Source organism: Pelmatolapia mariae, linkage group LG3_W (assembly GCF_036321145.2).
Source record: "Pelmatolapia mariae isolate MD_Pm_ZW linkage group LG3_W, Pm_UMD_F_2, whole genome shotgun sequence".
Classification (NCBI taxonomy): Eukaryota; Metazoa; Chordata; class Actinopteri; order Cichliformes; family Cichlidae; genus Pelmatolapia; species Pelmatolapia mariae.
The window spans coordinates 94185641-94201731 of NC_086229.1; the positions used below are offsets into that span (position 1 = coordinate 94185641).

At 38.5% G+C, this 16091-nt stretch overlaps 1 protein-coding gene and 2 non-coding genes across 3 annotated transcripts in view; 2 read left to right on the top strand and 1 right to left on the bottom strand.

Moving 5' to 3' along the window:
* The first annotated feature begins 410 nt into the window (after window positions 1–410).
* trnat-agu (transfer RNA threonine (anticodon AGU)) lies at window positions 411–484 on the top strand. The gene has a single exon. It is a non-coding gene; the product is annotated as a tRNA-Thr (tRNA).
* A 247-nt stretch (window positions 485–731) lies between these two features.
* trnas-uga (transfer RNA serine (anticodon UGA)) lies at window positions 732–813 on the bottom strand. The gene has a single exon. It is a non-coding gene; the product is annotated as a tRNA-Ser (tRNA).
* Window positions 814–5390: 4577 nt separating this feature from the next.
* Window positions 5391–16091, top strand: part of LOC134624116 (IgGFc-binding protein-like) — a 44714-nt gene continuing 34013 nt past the window's right edge. The window contains exons 1-16 of the mRNA XM_063469089.1: window positions 5391–5397; window positions 6302–6451; window positions 6578–6843; window positions 9277–9361; window positions 9534–9686; window positions 9943–10113; window positions 10213–10310; window positions 10401–10479; window positions 10594–10695; window positions 10806–10999; window positions 11835–11976; window positions 13817–14061; window positions 14638–14786; window positions 15246–15374; window positions 15461–15599; window positions 15799–15940. Coding sequence (XP_063325159.1) covers window positions 5391–5397; window positions 6302–6451; window positions 6578–6843; window positions 9277–9361; window positions 9534–9686; window positions 9943–10113; window positions 10213–10310; window positions 10401–10479; window positions 10594–10695; window positions 10806–10999; window positions 11835–11976; window positions 13817–14061; window positions 14638–14786; window positions 15246–15374; window positions 15461–15599; window positions 15799–15940 — 2251 coding nt within the window. The remainder of the gene's footprint in view (window positions 5398–6301; window positions 6452–6577; window positions 6844–9276; window positions 9362–9533; window positions 9687–9942; window positions 10114–10212; window positions 10311–10400; window positions 10480–10593; window positions 10696–10805; window positions 11000–11834; window positions 11977–13816; window positions 14062–14637; window positions 14787–15245; window positions 15375–15460; window positions 15600–15798; window positions 15941–16091) is intronic.

Consider the following 16091-nt stretch of genomic DNA (forward strand, 5'->3'; position numbering starts at 1 on the left):
ACCGTGAACAGGTCGCCAGTGTGTTGCATCTCTGACACGGTGTATCAGTGACACGATTAAAATCGACTTCCCATTAGACTGTAATCAACGTTCTAGGTACATTAAAGTCATGTTGTGAAAACTAATTTAAAGCCGACCTCAAAAATACCTTCAGCGAATTCAAGTTATAGTTAGCTCTCTCCAGAAGTCGGTGACCAGGTTAGCACACCATCTCCATACATCCCTGGCTCAGTTTGAATACGTCTTTATCATAAATCCTCCTCATGTTTACTAGAGTTCCTCTTGACTCAGCACTATGATAAGGATTGACACATGTTTGGGTTAGTCCGGTCTTCACAATGTTTCGTTTTAAGTTTTTCCGGAGTAAGTATACATCTTTAAGGCAAAAATAGCGTAGTCACGGCGTAGGTGGCGCCGTGGCTTAGTTGGTTAAAGCGCCTGTCTAGTAAACAGGAGATCCTGGGTTCGAATCCCAGCGGTGCCTTTTTATGGAAACACATAATTTACTGCCAATTGTTGGAATAGTTGTGAAGTATTTTTAACATCTGTATAACATAGACTATCGGACTGACAATTAATCAATGACTCAAATGCGCTCATAGTCTTTTTTCGTTTTAGATAGCGTAGTAGTAGTAGTATTTTTATTTCATAGATAACCATCTTTAGATTCCAAGAATAGAGTCAGTAAATTTACATTTCTCTATGAACAAAAATACTGAAAGGAAAGGACACGCTGCGAGCAGGGTTCGAACCTGCGCGGGAAGATCCCATTGGATTTCAAGTCCAACGCCTTAACCACTCGGCCATCGCAGCTAACCCGGTATGTGGTGGGTATTGTTGTGATAAGTGAAGTCGTGAATTAGGAAAGAGTATGGCTTAGGGTCACGGAAAAAGCGTGGGCGTGTCTTTTTTTTCCTTTTCCAGAATTCTGAGAAAAAAGTCAGAATTCTGACTTTAATCTCAGAATTCTGGAAAAGAAAAAAAAAAGGTGCCCACTTGTTTTTTTCTTTTCAGTGGCTCTAATCCTCTTCCATGTTGGGTACGAAATTGTTTGATGCCTTCAGACCACCCTTACTAGTTATGTTTCTGATTGAGGCAGTATCACTTGTCGTGGAGATATCAGGAATAGACACGGTTGTGGCACTGATTCACTCTTTAGCACTACGGTCACCCCGGTGTGTTGGCCAGAACACCACTTAAGGCCAAGTTGTCCCAGAGTATAGAATAAGGAGCTTGAGGTTTGAGGCACTTTATGCTCATAGCTCAGTTCCTGTGGCTATAATCACACGGGCGTGTGTGTGTGATTTTTTATCATTCACGCACACATCACATCCCACAGGAATCAGTGCATCCCCACCGGACTAACACCGCTCGTCCGACACTAAAACTGCCCACCTTACTAACTGGATGATGTCACCAGACGGGTGGCTGGCTCAAACTGACAGAGGAAAAGCCTCCTTCCAAATTCAGATAAAACTGAGGTTATTGTACTCTGCCGTAAATATGCCCTAAAAATGTGAAAGGTTAACTTTATCTTATCTTATATCTCAGAAATGTGGTATGAAACCAGATACTTGTCTTCCAGTAACATTGAGAGGAATCGAGGAGTTGTTTTTGACTAGAATATGTCCTTCAAACCACAGATTAAAAAAATGAATTCTGTGTAGTGTTTTGAAAAAAGTGTTTTAAAACAGCAATTTGAGTGTAAAGCAGGACTTGTGCTTGTAGTTTAGCAGGATTGGTTCTGGGGGTTGGTGGATCAGTTACATGTTGTAGTCATTGTGTCTGAAGTACAAGTAATTGTTTGTAAACAATTGGGGGAAACTGTAACAGGCTGTACTAAAAACTCCCTGAAAAGCCTTCAGTTAATCCAAAATGCTGCAGCAAGAGTCCTGACAGGGACTAGAAAGAGAGCAGATTTCTCCTGTATTGGCTTCTCTTCATTGGCTTCCTGTTAAATACAGAACCAAATTTAAAATTGTTCTCCTCACACACGAGGTCTTGAATAGCTATGGCCCCATCTTATCTTAAAGGCCTCATATAGAGCACTTTGCACTCCATCCACCTTACAATGTAATTCTCAGCAATCTGATTTGCTGCTATATAAATCAAACTGAATTTAATTGTTGAGCTTAGACTTTTGCACCATTGGCCCATTGGAGGTAATTCTGCAGGGCTCTGGCAGTCCTCACCCTGTTCCTCCTTGTACAAAAGGGGGAAACAGGGGTCCTGCTGATGCGATAAGGACATGAGAGCTGTCTAGCTGATATCACTGATATTGGCTCGTGCTAGCAGTAGCGACACTTCCCCTAGCCAAACCCAAAACTAGTAAAAAACCAGTCAGAAACATGAGAAAAACATGTCAAAGGAAAAGCCATGTTCTGGGCAGTGTTTCATTGTTGCTACTCTACTGTATGTGTTGTTAATTTCATTTACACATAAGCAGCTGAAACTGATTAACAACCCTGTCTGCTACTTCACTGACCAGATCAAAAACCCAGAACTTGAACTGACTTGATGCCATACTGCCATTACAAAGTGTTGCTTTAATTTTTTGAGCAGTATAGTATCTAAAACTTGTCACTTGTTTAAGATCGACAGGCAATTATTCATTGTCACATCTACACTTACAGCTTATTTAGAATAACCAACTAACCAAAGAAGCATATAGATCGTGCTCCACAGAAAGGGCACAGCTGCTTTAGAACAGAATATTTCTGCATTCAGGCGACTCACTACCACAGCACCCAGATCTCGTGCGAAACACTTGGTTCTTACTTGGTGTAAAATTTTTTAACTTCTGGTTGCAGTGTGTGATTTTAAACCACACCCCTGAGAAAAACACTATGGTCACAATGGCAACCAACACAAAGGTCCTTACTTTGAAGGACTTCACTCACGTCTCAGTATCTTTATTAGACTAGAACTTTCATGCACACCCATAGCTGATTCACGTTGATGATTTTATATTTTAATGATTCAAGCCAAGTCACCATCCACAGATCATCTGTGTTTAAAGGTTATTTTTCTATATGATGCTTTCACAAGTAAACACAGAAGCTTGTCCGTTGATTTTAAAAAGATTTCATTTGAAAACGACGTACAGAGCTATTATTACGTTAGGTTTATATGCTGTCCAGTACAATGGATGCAACGCTTTACTTGTAAGATTCACTGCGAGGTAGAACACTTTTTTAGGGCATAGTGTGATAGCTCTGTATTCATCAAACCAGCAGGAAAACCAAGTTTGAACTGAATCAATTTAAAACAAGGATGTTACCTCAGTTTTAACATTTTTATACCTAATTCGGAATTATTATAATGTTGCTGCTGAGCATGTTTGTTATTTGCCTCATTTAATTTATCTTATTTAATAATTTATTCAAGAAATATCAGGAACAATTTTTGTCTGTGTGGGTCATAAAAGCCCAAACCCATTTTTACTGTCAGGAAAACTATGGGAGAGTCCCTGTTGAAACTTTAACAGGAACTTTCTTCCGTGTGTAAAGGGACAGTGACACCTGTATCACCTTGGGTTCTTATGGGTTTAGAACTAAGGAAACAAGGAAGTAGTCTGGAGACCGAGATATAAGATAAGATAAAGATAATGTTCTGGACATTAGCACAGTGCAGTAATATGAGAGAGAATCAGCTGACATCTACGATGGCATTCAAGCTCCTGTATCATTTTTTGCATCGTCCTGTATCTTTATTGTTTAATCTCTTCTGTCCAATTCTTGTCATTGAGATGAAATATGAGAGCCAGTATTCTGAATTGTTGAGATAAAGCCATTGCTAAGTTGATTGTTTCTGGGTGTGACCATCATATTTTATTTTATAGGTGTTTTATTACAAATTTCTCTCTGGTTTTTCCCTACTCTCAGATCTCTGATATGATACCACACAAATTCTCACAAAGATGATCAGATAATACTTCATATCATAGCTTCATATCAGAAATGTCATTTAGGTTGTCATCTAATGTTGTGTCCACTCTTAATAATTTCAGTGGAGGATGGGATTCAATTTTCCATAACCGGTTACTAAAAACCAGCAGAACTTCGAGACTTATTTATGCAACCATGCAAAAGGACCGTTTTTCTAGAGCTTTTAAAGTGAAGGGTCACCACTGCTGCCTATAAACTTTTGCAAAAACTTTTGAGCTTAATTGTGAAAGCAGAAAGAGTGCCTGTCTTCAAATTGAACTGGGAGCTTGTTTCACAGAAAGCGACTGAAAACTGAAGGTTTTGCTTCCTTATCTACTTTTAAAAACCCGAGGAGCAACAAGTAATTCTGAAATCTGAGAGAGAAGTGCTCTTTTGGTTCTTTAAGAGTTCTTTAAGATATGATGGTAATACATGCATGAACTAGTTTTTCAGTGTCACTCTGAGACAGGACCGTTCTAGTTTTTCTGATGTGAAACTTTTCTAAGATACCTGAATGTAGAAGTAGTGTATACTGTTCATGCTGATGCACAGATATAAAATGTAGGTATATCAGATAAAGAGAAGGGGGCATAGAAAATGCTGATGTGAGGTTTCGTATTTGCTGCAGTATGAGCTGTCCTCACAACATGAGTCCTTGGAGCTTACTGGTTGAGAGTCCATACAGTAGTCGGTCCACATCGTGTTAACGGTCCATCCATAAGTTGGTGGTAAGGAAGAACAAATATGTGAACGCAGTGGCCTTCCTAGAATCACTGTCAATATACATAACAAGCTAAAAAAGGTGTGTCCCTCTGATCAAAGTTTCATCTTTATTACACAATAAGCTTGATAATTTTTTACCGTACAAGTTCTTTTTTTATAATATGATGTTTGAGGAACATCCCCACCCTGCTTGTGAACTCCTGAGGTCAAAAGGCACACATGCACACACGTATCCAGTCACGCCCAACAGGAACACACCCTCTCCCTATCATTCACAGTTACTCATTTACTCATTTTGATACACAATATACAGCAGTTCAGCATCCACACCACCTACTCAATTTATCCATCCCAGTTTCCACCCAGCATGCCCCTGACTCATCCCCAGCCTATAAAAAGTCCTGTACTCTGTGTCTCTGTCTTCTTGCACTGGTAACTCAAAGTTAGCCATGGAAATATTAAAGTTTTTAATTTTCTTATTGTGGATGTGTGATTCCAGAGCAGGACAGATACAGTACAGGTGAGCTCTTAATGTGATAACTGACTGTATAACAACTATATAATCAGTTAAGTTGCTAATTATTCACATAGCTGGATCCTTCTAATAAGTTATGACTTTATCGAGCAAGAAAGCGTCGTTTCTTTTCTGATTGTTGTCAATAGCTGCCTTCTTTAATAATTGCTTTAAGTGATCAGTAAGCCTAGAAAAGCACTATGCCAATATGACTCTATGGCATAAAAATGCCGCGTAAGGCTTAAATCACAAATATATTATATGTCATTATTGGACCTTTTTTTTTTGTTAAGAATTGGGAATTTATTTATTTATTTATTTCTACCTTTAACTTGACTTTCAGTTTCTTTGGATAACTAGGCCTTATTTGGAATATGGAATTAATAAAGTGCTTCTTAAATGGACAAAATGAAGAGTTTCCTATTTCACAAATGACTGTCACGGCCCATCCATGTTCATGTGCATTGTTTTTTGTAATTTGGCGAATTGGATCGCAGTAGTTGCACTTAACTAATTAACTCTAATTATGTAAGCCCCCACATGAATAACAGAGACACAGAGAATTCTGCACTTTGGCCTGTCTTCCACCATCAATGTGTTCCTCTGAGTGTGTCTTTTTTCTTCTTTTAATGTCCTGCACAGTTTTAACCCAACTTTAACCTGCATCTTTCTCTTGTTTGCAGTGCGCAGAATGAGCAGACAGAAGATGGTAGGTTGGTTTTTTATCATCTACGACATGTTCAAGACACATAAAGTGCACTTATGGGTAACATACTATCACAGAGATGTGACATTGGTGCAACACTGTATACGACACAGTCCTCTTTACAGCTCCTTATCTTAAGTAATGATAATAATGTCCAGCCTAAACACGTACAGAAAAATAAACAGTTGTCTCTCATTGTAGAATCAGTTTAATGCCTGTTACTGGGATGTTAATTGTCAGAAATGATTAGGCATAGCTTGAAACCTGACACTAATAAACAGATGCTCGTTTGCATTTAAACACTTGAACTACTCTATCATAGAGAATTCTTTATGAACATGTTCGGCCTTATGTTCTGGATACAAACTATTCATTTAATCGTGTGTTTTATAAACATCCATGTATTTATCTGTCTGTAATGTGTTTCTACAGCCGTAGTGGTGACTTCATGCGACTTTAACCAAGACAGTGGCCCATTCTGCGATTTCATCCAGGATAACAGAGACAACAGTGACTGGACCCGGCACAGAGGTCCAACTCCCACACCTGGCACTGGTCCCAGTGGAGACTACCCTGATGGAGGTTTGCATGCTTTATTAAAAACATGTTTATTCCGTACTATTGTCGTGACTGTACAGAATGAGATTAATTAAGAGTTCAAGGGTGTAAACAAATAAACATCTTTCGTCTGTGTCCTTCTTCCTGCAGAGGGATACTACATCTATCACGAGGGTGACAATGTGTCTAATGGACAGAAAGCTCGCTTGCTGAGCCCTCCCATCACCTCCTCAGCCTCTGAGATCTGTGTTCAGTTCAAATACTACATGTATGGGATTGACAATGCCAATAATTTGAGAATTCTGGCAAAATTACCCAGTAGTGAGGAAGAGGTGTGGAAGAGGACTGGTATCCAGAGTCCAACCTGGTTGACCGGCTCTGTTACTGTACCGAAACTGAGCAGCCAGAGCATTACCGTGAGTGTTACCAGATCACTTTAACAACTTTAAACAGCATCAACAGAAGCAACAGGAGTTTGGGACTTTAGCTATGAAGTGAAGTCATTCAGACACTAAACTCTCGTCAGACATTAGTAAGTGACATTAATAAGGTGAAGGAAGCTGCTTTAAACAGCTTTGGAAATATAGAAATCCTTCTGTATTATTATCCTCTAATTTTATTAAGGAACTAATTTAAAGTTTCATTTTGTCGCTTCTAATTGAGAACAATTTTTCTACATGCCAAATGAATACACAAAATAAGCAATATTTAGCATTTAAAACATTGAAATGTTATTTAGGCTTGAGTACAAAGAACTGTGTACAAAATACTTGGAAACTCCTGGAAACACACGTTTTTGTAAAGATCCACAAGCAACTCGTGCTATTACAAAACAGATAGTCGAACGTAATAATAGTCAACACACGTAAAGATTGTTTTACAGCTGCTTTTATGTCTTTGTAATTGCAACAACAGCTGTAAAACAATCATTCAAAATGCTGAACGAGACAAGAACAGACAGATATATGCTGAGGTTGAGACAAACCTGAGGACAGGCCCATGATAACGCTCTGCTCTTTAAAACATGTTCATAAAGTTTCGTGCTGTCACACCCTCAACGGTATTCTTAAGGAGTTGCTTAACGTCTAGTGTATCACATTTGATACATACAGTTTTTGGCACTTCAACATCATCAGTGTGAATTTTTCCCCCTGAAAAACCTAAATAAATTGCACAATACCTTTTGTAGCAATTAAAAAAAAAAACAGATAAGCAAATACAAATTAAATGTCATATTTAGAAATTGAAATGTGATTTATTTTTTAAAAAATTAAACAAAAGGAGGTTAAATAAACACTATTTTCAAAAACTTACAATTTTCTGGCAATGATTTCATGATTCAGGCTTTAAAGGGTTAAAGTAACAGCTCTGTTTCTTACGTTTTTTGCACAGTGCTTGTCATTTAACAGCTTACACGGTGCTGTTCTGAACCACACTGTCTGTTATACGTTTCACTTTTGGTGAAGTGAAAGCTCAGGAGGAGGAATTTGAAACAAGTCAGGAAACTCAATAATTAAAGATTGTTTGCAGGTTATTGTGTAAAATCAATATATAACACACACAGTGTGTTCTAGCAGACACTTCTGGTCATGTATGTGTGTCGATTACATCACAGTATTGAACAATATGAAATCAAAGTACTTACATGCAGGACTAAGGTCATAGCTTTATGGTCTCAACTATGATACCTATGTGTCTTATTAGTCTGATACTTCTTCACCTTTTTGTAAGAATCCTTTGGTGCCTCTTCTGTCTGTCACACTTCTCATCTCTCACCTCTTTCTTCTCTTGTTCATAAACTAGAGGCCAAATCATTAAAAACATGTTGTTTTCTTGACTAAATGAAAAAACTTCAAATATTTAAGAGTCCAACCACTACCACATGTCAAACACAGTTCCTGTAACCAGTTTTTACTGTCTTTATTTTTGAAACACATCCTTATGAGTAGATTAAAGTGTAACTACAAAATGCTGTTGGACGACACACAGCAGCGGTTTCCTCTGTGTGTCTATTTCTGGAGGAGTGGAATGATTCTTATCATGTTTCACACTTTACTTTGTCAAGTGTAAACATGATGTTCAGCCTTTTTAAAAGGATAAGACTGCTTCCTCAAAGTTCACTGTGAAAATATTTTCAGGGCCCAAACATCAATGTGCTGAAAAACTGATGAAGCACAAAAAGTTATTCATCACTGACACTCGTACTGTTTATGTTGAGGTTGAGCTGACATAAAAACTTTTTGTTCACTTGCCCGCCAGACTTTCATTGGGCAACTAATCTCACTTGCAAATGTTTCCTTCCATCAGCATCAGAGCAATTTTCATTTTGATCAGAAAATGATGTTTAGATAAACTGACTATAGCTTTAAAAATTACTGTTAAAATATGATTGTTATTTACTATAAATTAATTAAAATTACTAGCAAATGGTGCAGATGGCCCCGCCCCTCCCAGAGTCTGGTTCTGCTGGAGATTTCTTCCTGTTAAAAGGGAGTTTTTCCTTCCCACTGTCACCAAAGTGCTTGCTCATAGGGGGTCATATGATTGTTTGTTTTTCTGTATGTATTATTGCAGCCTTACAATATAAAGTGCCTTGAGGCGACTGTTGCTGTGATTTGTTGCTGTATAAATAAAACTCAACTGAAATGAATTGGACTACTTGGGTATCTGGAATAAAAGGAAATAAACCCTTAAGTCTTTTACCCCCCTGTTTATTTCTGCTCCTACCACTTTGATGGAAATGAAGGCCTTATTGAAGAAAAACTCTTTCTTTATGTTATTGTGTATATTATGTATATAAATCTCTAGCTTTTTTTGTGTAGGGTGATATTTTCTTTGCATGTCTACAGATCGTCTTTGAGGCTCAGAGAGGCTTCTCTTCTTCTTGTGATTCAGCTTTGGACAACATCGTCATCACTGAAGGAGCATGTCCCTGTGAGTTCACACACATGCACATAAAGAGACACACACGCGTGCGCACACACACACACACACACACACACACACACACACACATACACACACACACACACACACACATACACACACACACACACACACACACACAATCACATGTTGAGCTGATATATAAATGTTTTGTTCACAGCTTGTATTTTTGGCTGTGATTTTGACACTTTCGATGACCTCTGTGGATGGACGACTCAAACTGAGGATCCCGATATGTTAGGCTTCAGTCAGTGGAATGGAGCAACTGACACTGAAGGCACTGGACCTGATGATGACTTTTCAAAACCTGGTTGTAAGTGATTTTTCTTTGCGAGGTCTAAATGGAAGTGAATGTTTTACCAAGACTGGCTCTATTTTCCTCTTGCAATATTTGCAAAACAAAGAATGCTGCTTTCTGGCCTGGTTAAGCACTAACTGACACTATTGTGGTACTGACAATAAATCAGAAATATAATAACAATTCTACTAATAATTTACAATTATTACTACTACTAGTAGTAATATTATTTGTATTGTTATTATTATGCTTTTAACCCTTACACATGTAGTTGGATACTACCTGTTGTTGGATTCTTTCGACACTATACCTGAAGCCAGTGCTCAGATCACAAGTCCTTTAACAACTCCCTCCTCCTCCGGATGTCTCGAGCTTACCTTCCACTACTACCTGTATGGCACTAGTACTACTATGCAGATCAGTGTCCACACGATCACCACAGGTAAAAGAAAAAAAGGGTGCACTATCATAATAGAAGAATGTTTGACCAAAAGCTAGAAAAGAGGAAAATCATTTTTTGAATTGTTTTTCTCTTTACCAGATGAAACCCTCGGACCTGCTCTCTTCACTGTAACGGGGAACCAGGGACAAGGCTGGAAGCCGGCAAACGTCCGCTATCTGGGAGATAATGCTATTAAGGTAAATATTAGAACACCATAAGTCTCTTTATGTGTGTATGTCTGTGTGTGCACAGGCTTCACATCATATGCACATTTATATGCATTTCAGTTTGCAATTGTGGGTACCTATGGAGAAACGCCTGAGACAGATATTGCTATCGATGCTGTTTGTATCATGACCTGCACAGGTGAGAAATCGACCCAAAACGTTTAATTTGCCTTCTTGCACATTCAGAACCTTCAGAAATCTGGATCAGTTGTGTCGGTGTTTACATGAGAAACTATATCTGTTTCATTTATAGGTCAGCCTGTTACACCCAAACCACCAACTCCTCAACAAACTACACCCAAAACAACAACACCCAAACCACCAACTCCTGAACAAGCTACATCTAAACCACCAAGTAAGACTAGTTTTATCACATATTTCCATTAATACTTCATTCCAGAAGTTGTGAACTTCTTTCATTCATGCTTCATCCTTTTAATTTTCCATCTTATTCTTTCTATCCAGACCCCTGTCCTCCTAACGCAGAGTATATAGAGTGCGGTCCAGCTTGTATACCCACCTGTATGGAACCCTCCACCAATTGCTCCGGCTCCTGTATCAGCGCCTGCTTCTGCAAACCAGGCTTTGTTTTTAAGGGACGGCGTTGCGTACCACTGGAGAGTTGTGGCTGTTTAGACGATGAGAATAACTATTATGAGGTCAGATGTCCTATTTAGATATCCTACATAAATTCAGTAAGCACAGTCGACCTCTGCCTATTCAGTATTTGCTGATTTTTTTGTGGAATGTAACTCCAAATTGTTGGCAGAAAATTTGCGTATTTTTGGATTTTTTGTAAAGCATATCTAAAATATTTGCTAGTTATTTTCATTAGGGTGATGATTTAAGTTATATATTTCATGTTTGAACTATTAAAATAGGCAGTTATAAGCATTTTTAGAGGGCGTTCTTAAGTATTCGCAGATTGGCTGTGGTCCCTAACCCTTGCGAATATCGGGGGTCGACTGTAGTAACAAAATAGCAAGGATAAGTTGTATTTCAGGCCCCTCTTCTGTGAAACCAGCCCTCAGTTTAGATTTGCAAAACAGACACCCTCTCTGCTTTTAAGATTATGCTTACAATTTTTTGATAAAGCTCATAGTTAGGGTTGAAGCAGGTGACCCTAAAATCCCACTTAGTTATACTGCAATAGGTCAAGGCTATCTCTTTTCACTCATTGGGTTTATTTATAAAATACTTTGCATTTCATCATTAGTTATCTGGCTGTGTTCCATAGTGTGTCCTTTTTCGTATTTGCCTTTATTTCTCTTTTTCTCAACTCCAGCCAGTCACAGCAGACGGCTACTCCTCACTGTGTCTGGTTTGGCAGGGATTTCTTCCTGTCAAAAGGGAGTTTTTCCTTCCCACTGTTGTGAGAAATAAAATAAATCTAGAGGCGACTACTGTTGTTAAATAACTAAAAATGGAATGAACTGAATAATATGTAATTACATACCACACTTTCTTAGTTTTGATTGTGTTCATTTTTTTCAGCCTGGTGAGATAGTATTTGGAAACGGCTGCACAAAGCTGTGTCGCTGTGCAGGGAACTACACTTTGGAATGTGTTGATAACTCCTGTGACCCCACTGAAGAGTGTCGAGAGGTTAATGGTGTTGCAGGCTGTTATCCTAAAGGTAATAATGTTTGGCAACAAAAAATATGTCTTGAAACTACAATGTGCATCTTAAAATGTGTAATTTTAATAGATGGATAAGCAATGGATGGTCTAGCCATATCTAAGGACAAAAATATTTTAAAGTAGTCACGTCCAGAACTACCACTCTACTGTTCAAAGATTATTGATATAATAGTATATATAATAATATATAATATTTATATATTACTTTTTTTAACAACTACTGTGTTATAAATTATAAATCTAACTCTAATGTGAATAAAAATAGGATGCAATTCAAAATGACTCATTTTAAATTTGCAACAATCCTCAAAAGAGTTGGGACGAGATAGTGTTTACCCCTGTGTAGTTTTTTGGGATCACCTTCACTTATTGCTCTTGCTTTAAATGATAAATCTTAATAACCAGAATTTGTTGATGGTGCAGAACACTATGTTCACAGACAGTGGTTTCTGGAAGTTTTCTTAGGTAACTGCAGTGATTTTCATGACAGAATCATGTCTGTTTTTAATGTAGTACTGCCTGGGGTCTTTAAGATTGTAGCCAATCAATATTGATTTTCGACCGTCACAATTGCACAGAGAGCTTTCTCTAGGTTCCCATTTTGGTGTATATTAGTCTCATTGTGATTTTAAGCTGAGGAACATTATTCTAAAAATTTTTATTTTTATACCCCATCATATTAGCCTAATTAGTTCTTCCAGTTGATTCTTTTTAGTAATACTTACTCCAGCCTTTGTTACCCCTGTTCCAACTTTTGTGAGACACTCAAAATGAGCTAATAATTTTTGGAAATAGGAAAATGTCTTGGTTAAAACACCTGATATTTATTTGGTATTCTATTGGGAATAAAATAACAGTTTAAAGGTTTTGCAAATCAGTGAATTGTACTTTTTATTTACATTTTACATAGCATCTCAACATTTTTGGAACCTTTTCACAAAATCTTGGCACAGTGGTCTAACCTGTTTTATTTGGCAGAGTTTTTACATTAGATGCCCTCACGCAATCCCTAAGGGATTTGTGTCCCCGATTGAAATCAAACTTACCATATGTAATTTTTGTTCTTGTCCTACTACATTTTAACAAAGTCATATGTCTAGAGCTGACTTCTAAATCTGTCTTAATCAAAGGAGCTTGGAAAGAAAGGCATCTGATTCAAGTTTCCTTGAAGATGTTTCACCTCTAATCCGAGAAGCTTCTTCAGCTCTGAGAGCAATTGGTGAACAGTCCCTGATTTTAAGCCCTATTGGGAGTGGCCCTAAGGGGGCCGTGGACCCCCTATTGATCCTCTGCATAATCACATGAGCCACGGTTAGAGTGGGTCACAATCAGCCAAGGTTTCGGGTGAACCCATTGTGAGACCGAGCCCCACCCTATCATGTGATTTACTGAGGTCAAATGGCCCAGGATGTGAGTGGGCGTTAAGGCGTCTGGGAAGAATCTCAAAACTGGATTATAGATGCCAGATAGTTGGTGTCATAAGCCCCACCCTCTGTTCACAGTGGACATAGATGGCTTCTTTCACCCCTCTTTCAAACTATCTGTCTTCTATTTCCAAAATGTGAACATTACCATCCTAGGGACACTCCCAATAGGGCTTAAAAGTCTGTGACTGTCCACCGGTTGCTCTTAGAACTGAAGAAGCTGAAGAGGTGAAACATCTTAAAGAAACTTAAAGAAGTCCAGACACTTTTCTTTCCAAGCTCCTTAAACTACAATGACCTGGATGACTGAGAACCTTCACGGACAAATCTGTCTTAAATTCTTGGTTACATCAATACATTACATTCATAACAAAATGCCAATATATCATTTATCTCTTGTTATTCCTTTAGGTACATCCACGTGCATAGCATCTGGCGATCCACACTACACCAGCTTTGACAAACGCAAATATGACTTCATGGGCAACTGCAGCTATCTGATGTCTAGTCCATGCAATGACACAACTGTGCCCTACTTTGAGGTCCATACTGACAATGAAAACCGGTATAACAGGCCGACCATCTCCTATGTGAATGCCGTACATGTATACGCACGGATGATAAAGATCTCCATTCTCAAAGGTGGCACTGTGCAGGTAAGACATGAGAGGAGGAAACAGGATGTTTTATATGTCAAAACCAATCACACTATCACGTTATCAGGCACTACTGCATTACAAACAAACATTATTCTGTGGTACAAATCACTGCACCTGCTCAGGAACACTTTTGAAAACCACTGCAATTGACCATGGAAAGAAACTTGCACTTACGCTTAAAGGGGAAAGAACCTTTAAGCAACAACATCGGCTAAAGGGCGGGTGCTTGCTCGTTGTAAGAGCTCTCAGGATTCTCTGCAGGCCACGTTGTTGAAGCACTTTCAGGCCTCGAATGATCGCATTTGTTGAGCGCCAGGTTTCGCTAGCGTCCAGTGCAGTCGGAATGACGATAGAGTTCAATAGTCTGATCTTATTGCTAACATTCAGGGAAGTCGAGTTCCAAATAAGTTAGAGGTTAGAGTTAGGTCCTTCTCTCACCCCCTCCCTGAGCCTGGTTCTGCCAAAGGTTTTTTTAGTTACAGTTAGTAATGTTGTGACATAGTTAATTCAAAAATGAAAATGTTAGCTAATAATTCACCAGAGTTGATGTACTGTGCCTATTTTCCCATACAGGTTAATGGGACCAATGTCAATCTGCCACTGTCCCCGGCCCCCGGTATTTCTGTGTTCAAGTCAGGAAAACACTACACTGTCTCCATGAACTTTGGTGTGACGGTTCGCTATGATGGAAACGCCTTCATGGACATAAAAGTGATCGACGAGTGAGTGAAGACCAACTTCATGGTTTCCTTATAAAATGGTGTTTTAATCAAAGATTCATTAGTCCAGAAATCTACATCCCTAATAATACAACTAAAACTATAACATATATTCATATAATGAACATGACTCCTTTATCTGTAAGCAGTAGTAAGGTGATAAAGGCAGAAATTAATGGCACAGCTAGGATAGTTTATTTAAGCAATTTAGCAGGAGCAACACAAACAGCTGACTCAGATAGTAAGAATTTAAAGACCAAATGACACAAAAATTATCATTTCCTGACTAGTTCATACTATGCTGATGCTGTCAAATGCATCAAACGTACATGTCTGATCGTTTAGTCTACTGTTGAGAAGCAACTTGGCTGGAATTAAAACACATTATAAGATGTAGTTCTGACTGAGTTGTTCGCCTTTCTTGCATAAGACTCTAACACAATCATTTTCTGCAATCTGCAGCTATCAGAACAAGCTTTGTGGCCTGTGTGGCAACTATGATGGAGATACTAAAGATGACTTCCGCAAACCAGATGGAAGCTTAGCTGAAAATGCCAATGACTTTGGACACAGTTGGAACATGAATCCAGAGTGAGTATTGCATAGATGCAAGTGTAAAGAAACATTTACCATTGACAAAAGACAAATGTTCTTAAGATGATGGTCTGTCTTGATAGATGTAATAAGAAACCCAACACTACCATCCCTGGTTGCAATGAAGAAGAACAGGAACTGTATGAAAGCTCTGGATATTGTGGCATTCTGCTGGACAAAAATGGACCTTTTGCTGTGTGCCATCCCAAAGTCAACCCCAATGTATGTTCATGTAGAGGATAGTGCACATATAATAAACAAATGTGGAAGAGGTCCTTATTCAGAGCTTGTTGTATTTGTGTATGTGTGTGTGCATTCAGGTTGAAAATGTGATGTTAGTAATAGTGGAATAATTTGAATATGTGGTTTTAGATGGTCACACAATATAAAGCATTGTAACAAAGTGATTGTTTGTTCTCAGAATTACTTCAGGGACTGTGTCTTTGACTTGTGTGAGCTGGATGGTGCCAAGCCCATTTTGTGTGAAGCCATTGAAGCCTATGTCAATGAATGCCAAGATCGTGGGGTCAACCTTGGACCATGGAGGAATGAAACCTTCTGCCGTGAGTATTGGAAGGACAAATGATTTCATTTAGTAGTAAAATATCTTTAGGTATATCATTAGGTAAAAATCAGCTTGGCCGAGTAGTTGGGAGAAAATGACACAAAGAAGTTTATGTCAGTTTTGACTTGAGGAAGAGTACTTCATACGGG